At 32.9% G+C, this 10,780-nt stretch overlaps 2 protein-coding genes across 2 annotated transcripts in view; one reads left to right on the top strand and one right to left on the bottom strand.

The window, feature by feature from the left end:
* Window positions 1–5,158, top strand: part of ykt6 (YKT6 v-SNARE homolog (S. cerevisiae)) — a 7,330-nt gene extending 2,172 nt beyond the window's left edge. Inside the window, exons 4-8 of the mRNA XM_016544856.1 lie at window positions 1,409–1,509; window positions 2,216–2,320; window positions 2,466–2,531; window positions 2,720–2,821; window positions 4,071–5,158. Coding sequence (XP_016400342.1) covers window positions 1,409–1,509; window positions 2,216–2,320; window positions 2,466–2,531; window positions 2,720–2,821; window positions 4,071–4,106 — 410 coding nt within the window. The 3' untranslated portion in view covers window positions 4,107–5,158. The remainder of the gene's footprint in view (window positions 1–1,408; window positions 1,510–2,215; window positions 2,321–2,465; window positions 2,532–2,719; window positions 2,822–4,070) is intronic.
* A 3,952-nt stretch (window positions 5,159–9,110) lies between these two features.
* The window catches only part of ddx56 (DEAD (Asp-Glu-Ala-Asp) box helicase 56), a 13,941-nt gene continuing 12,271 nt past the window's right edge, over window positions 9,111–10,780 (bottom strand). Inside the window, exons 13-14 of the mRNA XM_016544858.1 lie at window positions 10,390–10,481; window positions 9,111–9,412 (exon numbers count right to left, since the gene is read on the bottom strand). Of these exons, the coding sequence (XP_016400344.1) occupies window positions 9,332–9,412; window positions 10,390–10,481 (173 nt within the window). The 3' untranslated portion in view covers window positions 9,111–9,331. The remainder of the gene's footprint in view (window positions 9,413–10,389; window positions 10,482–10,780) is intronic.

Here is a 10,780-nt window from a genome sequence, read left to right as displayed (position 1 = left end):
TCGTTTTGCTAATAAACTTTCTACGTTTCTTATTTATTTGGTTATATATTATACATGTTTACTTATTTCCAGTTTTGTATAGGCTACCTATTTAAACTTTATGTAAGTTATTTGTTATTTTATATTAGGCATAGCCTGCCCTATAGCATGGTGTATTTTTATTCGTTTTGTTAATAACAGTTCTATGCTTTATAAATAGACTAAAGTGAGTTTGACGTTGTATTTTGTTGTTGCATTCAAGAAATTGACGCCGAATTGATGCTAATTCGAAAGTGAAAGTAAAATGCGCAAGGTGCTTTTAAGCTATTTAAAAGCGAGGGAAAGAGGGAAAATTCAAACGAACTAAAAACGAACCATTGCTTTACGCCGAATTGCCGCTATTTGAAAGTGAAAGTAAAATGCACGCCGCTTTTGCAAGCTATTTAAAAGCGATGGAAAGCAATGAAAAGAGGGAACGCCCCGCCCCCGCAGTGAACCCTACCGAGCTACTGAGAGCCACAAAATCAGCTTACTAGAGTTATTCAGAAATGCATCACCTTGTGAAAAAGTAATTCAGCACTTAACCTTTAAAAATAGTACTTAAGTTCATTTTTATATGAAATTTCACAATTAATTCCTTTGTTTTTGAAATATGGTTAGAAGTGTACTTTGACAGTATTATTTAAAATTTTTTTAATGTAATTTTTTATACATTTTTTTTTTTTAATTGTAATGTTTTTAGAAATTTTTATGATTTAATTTTTTTAAATTATTTTATTTATAAAATTTTTTAGTACATTTCATTAAATTAAATGTTGTCTTGGCATCTAGTTGAAATAATACGTTTTTAATATTTAATTTAATTTCAGTGAATTTTAAGTAACGAAAATGTTTTTTAATGGTTTTCATTTTAGTTTTAGTTTTAACTTGAATAACCCTGACTGCTAAATTAACTAAAAAGCATTTACGTTAATGTCATTTCTATTAAAACTTGTATGTCATGTATTTTAATATATTTGTAATTTTTTATGTAATTTTGCACAATTTTAATGATGAAGTTGCAATTTTAGCAGGAAAAATTATAATCAAGTATGTGTGCTTTAGTATGTTAGTCAACATAAGTGTACTTATTTATAGCATGACAAAAGATTATTAAAACAGCTTAAACATGACGTAAAATGTACTTTAAAGTAAAACATTTAATTTTACGCTACAAGATCATAGTCATGAAAGTGTTCTCTCTTTGCGTACAATTACGTGGCTTTTTATTTGAATAATATTATATTGTCTGCAAGTATAGTTTTTGTAAAATAAACTTTTAAGATTTGAAGTGCACATTCACTATAATTACACACACTTCTTTTTCACAAGAGTTTGTAGTGGCTGCTCATAAAAGCATTGGATTCATTGTGTGTTTTTTCCCCGTTAGAGTACTTGTGTCACGTGTACGTGCGGAATGACAATCTCGGTGGTGTTGTGATCGCGGACAGTGAATATCCCTCCAGAGTCTGCTTCACTTTACTTGATAAGGTGCGTTATGTTGACCATCCATCCATCTATCTCATCTATCATCCATCTATCATCCATCCATCCATCTATCATCTATCTATCCATCCATCTATCATCTATCCATCCATCTATCCATCCATCTATCATCCATCCATCCATCCATCCATCCATCTATCATCCATCCATCTATCATCCATCCATCTATCATCCATCCATCCATCCGTCCGTCCGTCCGTCCGTCCATCCGAGAGATTGCATGGCTTTAAAACCAGGGCTTTTAAAACTACTTCAATCTTAAAAATACTTAAAACCTTCAAACCTTTTAAAATACTTCAATATATACTTTCAAATTTCAAGTTTTTAGACTAGTTCAGTCTTCAAAAAGACTTAAACCCTTCAAACTTCAAGCTTTTAAAACTACTTCAATCTTAAAAATACTTAAGTATTAAACTTCAATCTTATTAAACTACTTCAAAATTTCTGGCTTGTTTTTCTCAAGCCAACATCAAACTTTACTGTCTTAGGTGTTATTAGTATAAAGACTGTTATACAAATTTCCAAACATTATTATTTTTTAATGAATTATGTGTAAATTTAAATGAAATGTAACTGTACATTTAAATGAATACAATTTAAACAATAAATATAATTTAAAATAATGTTGTTGTTTTTTTTAAATGGTTGGGTATGACCATTTTCTCTCTAATGGTTTTGTGGTTGTCTGTAGGTGCTGGATGAGTTCTCCAGACAGGTCAACAGTATAGACTGGCCTTCTGGTTCTCCGGCGACCATTCAGTACACAGCACTGGACAGCCATCTGGCCAGATACCAGGTACGTTATGCTCACTAATAGTGAAACTGCAAGAAAAGCAGTGTAGTGGAACGTCAGCATTGTTATACAAGGGTTTTAAGGGCACTTGATTAGTAAACAACGCATTCTATCACCCGTAACAGTTTCAGTATTTCCTGTTTTACAGAATCCACGGGAGGCTGACGCTATGACCAAAGTGCAAGCAGAACTGGACGAAACCAAAATTATTTTGGTGAGCAAATAATGATGTGAACAGTGTGTATTAAAATTCACCGTTTTTGATTGTTACAATCATCTGTTCCACCTACATTGATATTCAGTATGCAGGGTGTGTAAGTGTGCTGTCATTATACACATATTAGAGTTTGTTTGTCTTTAATGCGTTGGCATTTGTATGTAATTTAATATGTGTTTCTCCAGCACAACACAATGGAGTCGCTGCTGGAGAGAGGAGAGAAACTGGATGATTTAGTTCAGAAATCTGAGCATCTGGGAAACCAATCAAAAGCCTTTTATAAAACGGTCAGTACTTTACATGCATATGAAACATGGCAACAGAAAATGCAATTTATTATTATGTCAATACTCTTGTACATTTTAAAGCTTCGTTTGTGGTGGTTTCTAAAACCACTTATTATTGCTCATATTTATAGCTAGTGAAGTATTAAAGGGGTCGTGAACTGACTTTTTAAAATTTATTTTATACTGTTATCTGAGGTCCACTTATGACGTTTGTGTGGTTTTTACATTCAAAAACATCAAAATCAATAAGTACCGGTAATAGGCTATTTTCTACCCTGGTTTTGAGGCCGGCTGGATAAACGCTATTTTTTATGGGCGTGCCGCATTGAACACTCAGAAGTAAACGCCCACTGCTGTGATTGGATAACAGTTCTGCATAGTAAACTACCTTTCTGTGTGTCTGTTTGACAAGCTACGTCCTTCATAGTTGGAGCCTTCTGTGACTTCGGTTAGACACATACACATAATCAGGACGTATCAAGCGATCTCTAACAAAGCTATAGTGACATACAGTACAAATATTTTTTACTCGCATAAGTGTGCTGCGCCATTCCTGTCGGATCCAATATAGATGCACAGCCTTGCTTTTTAATCTCAGTCTCTCTGCAAATCCAGAGTCGACTGTGTCTCGTTTACAAAGGAGTCCGCGGTGAAAAGAAGCGAACAAACGCTCAATGTTTTACTCGCATGAGCTGCAACTTCATTAAAAATAAAGTTCATCCACGCTTTCCTAATATTTGAATCCGAAGGAAGGTTATGCAGCGACTGTGTTCTTCCAGGCGCTGCACAATATTCTGCGATCTTTAACAGCATGTTTATTGCTTGGTTGCTCGATCCAGTTTAGCGCCACTTATGTTATTTCCCTACAATGACATGTGCGAATCAGTGGGCGGGGCTACAGAATTATGCGTTGATATTCTTCTGTGGAGGCGGAGTTTAACTGATATATTACGTCATTGAATCCAGAATCTGGCGTTCGCTGGGCCTGGTGTCATTAAAAGCTTTTATTTCAGTAACAAGGACGTTTTCAGTTCTGAAACTTACAAGATATTCTCTTAGTTCGATGACCTCTTACATATAAAAAAAATGCTCAGGTAAAAGTTGATTTCTCAATTCATGACCCCTTTAAACCTATCAGCTACCTTAAGGCAAGACACCCCAAATACTGAGAAAGTTGCCAGTGTGAATAGGCAACTGCTCACATCTTCTTCAGGAGATCTGATGTAATGTTGATGTTTTTATGTTCTAGGCACGCAAGCAGAACTCGTGCTGCGAGATCATGTGATCGCGAGGAAGTCTCTGATTGGACTGGACTCTTCGGCCACCTCTCCTCTCTGGTTTTCTATTTTTCCCCTCTCTTTCTCTCTGTCCTGGTGTGGGCTGGTGCTTTTATTAAGCAGCAGTCATAGCGAATGCACGAGAGGGATGATCCGACGGTATACAGTAACGGGCTCAGAGGGGGCTGATTTCCCATGATGCACCACACTTACTCTGCCATCGGTTTTCATGTTGTGTGAGAACTTTGTTTTCTTCTTGACGGTTCCTCAGGGTCTGGCACAAGCTCAAAACGGATCCGGATAAAAGCATGGAGGGGCTCAAGTCAAACGTCCCCGCTGTGCCTTACTGTAGACGCAGGAGTGTTGTTATCAAACTGTTGAATTAGCCTTATCAACGGAGGACGTGTGAGTGAAAATGCTGCAATCTCTGTATTTCGACTCATTATTCGGCTTTGGCAGTTTTGAAGCGCCTTGTAGAGTGAACGTAGCGTGAATTTTTTTTAAATGTGAAAACAGTAAATAATGTGTTAATTATTGATGTGTTCATAACGTTCGGATCCTCAATATTGTGTGTAAGTGACTGACCAAATTAAATGTTTGTGTACAATTCTAATGCTTTTTTCTCTTGAAAATGTAAATAAATTACTGAATGGTATTGGCTTTGGTTCCCTGCATCATGAGTTATTGCAATTTGGTTTTTAATACTTGAGAAACATTCCTACAATATGTTCAGTTGGTGGTTGATAACGAACATGTGTTGTGATGTTAGAGAGTAATAATAAAGCCTTAAAGTGTGGTTTAGTGTGAAATCAGCCCCCTTAATCCTCGTGCGATGGTTGTGAGTGTAAATCACGTGTTAGTGATTGTGTTTGGTCACATGACTCTCGCTGGACCTCTCAAATGCTGTATCCGATCTAATGACGCTTTGCTGCTAACAGCCTGAAGGCTTGACTCGGGAGTCCTGGTTTCAAGTTCATGTGCTTTTTCTCTTTCTGTAAAGCTTAAATCTACATGCACAAAAGGTTGGGTAAAGCCAGCAGTATCTGGGTGAACCAGTCAAGAACATGTCCGGGTCTTATTTCATCCCAAAGTCAGAAGACAGACAAAACAAAATCTATTTTGTTTAAAGAAAATCTAATTTCAGACTATTTATGTTTTTGCATTTTGACAATTAAAACGTTCAGTTTTCCCCCAATTTGTAATATTGACATTTTCTCACTGAATTGTCATGAGAATTAAATGTTCTTATTTGTGAAGAATAAATAATTAATGCATTCTTTTAACAATAATAATTTTTAAAAAATTATATTTTGTTTTGATTTTGAAAATCTCATAACTAGGACCATTTATATATTTGCATTTTGACAATTAAGAACAATTTCCCCCAATTTGTGATATTGATGACATTTTTGTACTGATTTCTCATGAGAATTAAATGTTATTTGTAAAAAGAGAAAAAAATAAGTTAATGCATTCTTTCACAAATAATTTAAAGGTGGGGTATGTATTTTTTCAAAAACCCTTTAGAAAACTGATTCGGGCCAGTAGCAAAACAAACTTGTAGCCAATCAGCAGTAAGGGGCGTGTCTACTCATGATGCGGAGGAGAGAGCGTTCAGTGCACAGGACGGACATTAGCCGAGCGACAGAAAGATAGAGATGGCGGATAAAAAACCAAAAGAGGAAACCATCTGCGGAACTAAAGAAGACAAGAAGTAGGACCCGTGTAAATATCGGATCAGCTTTCCAGCACTGGAGAGAACTCAAGGAGCGGAAGGCCTGCGATTAGACGCCGAGGTTGCTTTGTTTCTTCTCAATAGGTGAATAAGTGTCTAACACGTGTCTACACCGGACGCGACAGTTGTCACGCCGCGCCGCAACAGCTAAAGTCTGTCTACACTGGACGCGATAAAGCAAACCGCTGAAAATCATTTGAAATTTGTGTCAATACGTCATAAATAGAACGCAGCAGCAGTTTTCTGTCGGGGATTTGTCGTGTCGTGCCGCGCTGCATCCAGTGTAGACCATAGATATGTATATACTGTATATCTATGGTGTAGACAGCATCAATGATTATAATGAGTTCTATAGTATTTTGTCGCGCCGCTCGCATCCGGTGTAGACACGGTGTAACATTGGTTTTGCTTTGTTTCACAGAACTAATCGTTGCCTGGGTTGCGTTAACTTGCGTACGTATGTGTGGGGCGGAGCTATCAAAATAGGGGCGAGACCCTTTTAGGGGAGGGGCGTGTTTGTTTTGGTGATTTGAAATATCAACATTGGCTACCATAAATCACTTACCCCACCTTTAATAGTTTTTTTTATTTTTTTTATTTTGTCATTTATCAGACGCTTTTATCCAAAGCGACTTACAAATGAGGACAACAGAAGCAATCAATTGTAATTAATAGTAGGGTTTTTTTTTTTTTAAATGCTATTTTGCTTTGATTTTGAAAATCAAGAACAATTAAGAAAAGTTTTCCCCAAATTTCTCCCAATTCTTGATATTAAAGATTTTTTCTTACAAAATTTTTATTATACCGGTAATTAAATTTTCTCATTTCTAAAAACAATAAATTTCATTTATTCTGCATCCATTCAACAATAAATAGTAGAATGTTTGTAAATTTGAAATTGTATTTTGTTTTGTTTTTGAAAATCTCATAATTAACACAATTTATATTTTGCCATTCTGACAATTAAGAACGATTTCCCCCAAATTTCCTCCAATTTGTGATATTAACATTTTCTTTTAATAATTAAATAGTAGGATTTAAATCTCATAAGGACACATTATATTTTGGTATTTTGACAATTAAGAACAAATTTCCCACAATCATAATGCCAAAAAAAATATGTAAATTGTAAAGTACTTAATATACTATGATATTTATTATACTGCCTTTATGCTTATTTAAATAAAAATAAAAAAGACCTCTTTATACAGTAAAACAATAATGTATTACACAGTTATGAATAATAAGAATAAAAATGTAAAAGTCTGGAAAATGTCTTGCTGTAACGAGAATTTGGGGGTAAAATGTGCTTAATTGTCATGAAAATAATGTCTTAAAATATGCTTTATTTTCTTTAAGAAAAATAGTTTTCTTAGCTTTTTTGGGGTGAAATATGACCCAAACATGTTTTTTTGTGGGAGTCACTCATCGTGTCTGTCCCAGCCGGCACGAGAGGAAGGTTTTGTGTGATTGCCGTGTTGAACTGGAGAATCTGCACATCTTAAACTCATCACTGTGACATGTTCAGACACTAAAGTTGTGCTTTTTATACGTCAGTAGAGATGGACTGAGAGTGTCGTGTGTGTAGACATTTATGTTCAGTTGAGGTTCTTCAGCACAGGAAACATGACAGTGTTATATTCGTATCTAAATGAGTGTGTGTTCAATCTGTGTGCATCTGGCCTCAGCAATGTACAAGTTACACTTCACGTGTACGACTAACTAACTAACTAACTGCTGATGTAGTGTGAGACCATTTGAGGTGCCTTTTTCTGGTAATTGCCAAATCATTGCCGGCTCATTTTAGAAGAGCACAAGCATTTAGTGATGTTTCAGACTAGTTGTTCCCCTTCACACACTCATTAATTGTACTAAAATGTAATATGTTGATTAATAAATATTTGGCATTAACAAAACCTGCCTTTCATTGGTTTTTAACCAATAACCTGCACCATGTGATCAAATGAGTAGTTGATGTCCAAATCAAATTACAGCTGCAGAATCTATCAATTTCTGCATTTTATACAGATATAAAAGCATTTTGTCAAAAGGTTTATATTAGTTGGCAAACTACTCAACTGTTAATATGAATAAGAATAAAATACAATTCATTTATGAAATATGCTAGGGTGAAATATGTTAGGATAGCTTCAAGTAGGACTAAGCAGTGACCTTGAAATGTAGGAAATTATAAGTTGTTCTCTAATTTTGATCTCCACTGTATTAATTTAACAATTAATGTACTGAAAAAAAGTTTTCTTTTTCTTATTTTGGAAAAGTTTCCTATTTTGAGGACATTTAAGATTTTTTTGCAGTGATATTTTAATTTTCTCCCTGAATTCTTATGAGAACTAAATGTTCTCACGTGTGACCCTGGAGCACAAAACCAGTCATAAGGGTCAATTTTTCGAAATTGAGATTTATACATCATCTGAAAGCTGAATAAATAAGCTCTCCATTGATGTGTGGTTTGTTAGGATAGGACAATATTTGGTCGAGATACAACTATTTGAAAATCTGGAATCTGAGGGTGCAAAAAAATCAAAATACTGAGAAAATCGCCTTTAAAGTTGTCAAAATGAAGTTCTTAGCAATGCATATTACTAATCAAAAATTAAGTTTTGATATATTTACAATAGGAAATTTACAAAATATCTTCATGGAACATGATCTTTACTTAATATCCTAATGATTTTTGGCATAAAAGAAAAATCTATAATTTTGACCCATTCAATATATTTTTGGCTATTGCTACAAATATACCCCAGCGACTTGAGACTGCTTTTGTGCTGCAGGGTCACATTTGTAAAAAAAAAAAAACAACATAATAATAATAATAAAACATGTTGATGCATTCTTTTGACAATAATTATTAATAATTATTGGATTTATATAATTATATAGTATTTTAATAAAAAAAAAATACATTTGTTAATTATTTTTCTAGATCAGTGAATGCCCATTTTTTAGGTGATTAAGTAATAATCTTTGAACCAAAGATGATTTGAAGCAAAAAATAAATTAAAAAAATTAAAACACTTAATTATTTTACAAGTGTTGGGACTTCACATTTGTAAAAAAAAAAAAAAACATAATAATAATAATAAAACATGTTGATGCATTCTTTTGACAATAATTATTGGATTTATATAATTATATAGTATTTTAATTTTTAAAAAGATATACATTTGTTAATTACTTGTGCAATTTTGTGGTCTAAATGAGCTGAAAACATGTTTAAGCACCTAACCTTTATAAACAAAATCAGAACAAGACACTTTATGAAGCAGAGTGTTAGTATTAATGAAACACAATATTACATGTTCAATATTCATCTAAATCATTTCACACATGCAGTGAGACAGGAGTCCTCGTGCACGTCTGATTCTGAAGGACTTTATAATCGTTCAGGATGACAGTCACGGTTCAAAGTGTCCAGACGTCAAGATTTCCTCAACATCCCAATCCAGTCCCCATGTCTCTCAGGCTCTTTTGCTGTTAGGACTTTCCAGCCTTCTTTTCACGCTTCTTCCTCGTGTAGCGAAAACTCTTCAGTGGATTTTTGCCTCTGGAATTCTTCTGCAAACACAACACAAATAAAAACAGCATTCATTCAGAGCGCCATTAGAGGATCTGTTTTTATGTTTGTTAGTTATTATTGTTAACTAAAACCATAAAAATGACTTGTAATAAACGTTAACTGAAATAAAATATATAAAAACTTACATTTATTTAATTTATTTCTCATTTTTGTTTAAAGTTTAAGTACTAAAATAATAAATAATAATAAATAAACTAGAATTAAAATTAATAAATTCAAACTAATATAAATGACAACACAACAAAATTAATAAAACTAACTAAAACAACATTATTTTATTGATTTCTCATTTTTGTTTAAAGCTGAAGTACTAAAATAATATAATAATAAACTAGAATAAAAATGAATAAATACAAACTAATATAAATGACAACAAAACAAAATTAATAAAACTAACTAAATCTTAAAATTATTTTATTGATTTCTCATTTTTGTTTAAAGCTGAATTACTAAAATAATAAAATAAATAATAATAATAATATAATGATAAATTAATAAATACAAACTAATGTAAATGACAACACAACAAAATTATAAAAATTTTCAAATAAAAGTGAAAACAGAAAATGCTAATTCAATAATAACAAAAAACACTGTATCAATAATACTAAAATCACATTGCTGCTCAACTCTATTAACCAATATGCCATTATTATATCAATATGAAGAAAAAATGGTGAACTAAACTTATTCATTTTTAAAATTTTAAAGTAAATGAACGATTTGTATTCTAACCTTAAAGCTAGTTGAGATCAATCTTAGCTAGTCTATAAAATAAAAAATATAACAATTGTTAATTGAAATTAAGCTGAAATAAAATAAAATATACAAATTACATGAAAACTTAAAACTAGAATGAAAACTAAAATTGACAAAAAAAAAAAACAATGACAAAACATTACAATTCACAATAATAAAAAAATTAAGTAAAAAATTAGTAAATGACGGATCTCACCTTAAAGCTGCTCAGCATCACGCCGCCTGCTTTATTCTTCTTTTTCTTCCGTCGTTTCAGAGGATTGACGAGACTTTTCAGCGCCGTCGGGACTGAAACAGACATGAAAATGCGTTTTAACTAGGGATGTAACGATTCACTCAACTCACGATTCGATTCACAATTTTTTTTTAACAAAATGAGATTTAAGACAAATTATAAATTAAATGTGTCCTTTTATTATTGCTTGGACAAAATACTGTACGTTTCTTTGTGAAATTGAAATATAGACTAACACTATAATAATATACAAATATAGCACTTGCATATTACTGCTCTTTTGTTGGTTTTGATTGCTTCTATTGTCCTCATTAGTTAGTCGCTTTGGACAAAAGCGTCTGCTAAATGACAA

This window comes from Sinocyclocheilus rhinocerous, unplaced genomic scaffold (genome assembly GCF_001515625.1).
Source record: "Sinocyclocheilus rhinocerous isolate Xijiao unplaced genomic scaffold, SAMN03320098_v1.1 scaffold3113, whole genome shotgun sequence".
Classification (NCBI taxonomy): Eukaryota; Metazoa; Chordata; class Actinopteri; order Cypriniformes; family Cyprinidae; genus Sinocyclocheilus; species Sinocyclocheilus rhinocerous.
This window is presented reverse-complemented; position numbering and strand designations above follow the sequence as displayed.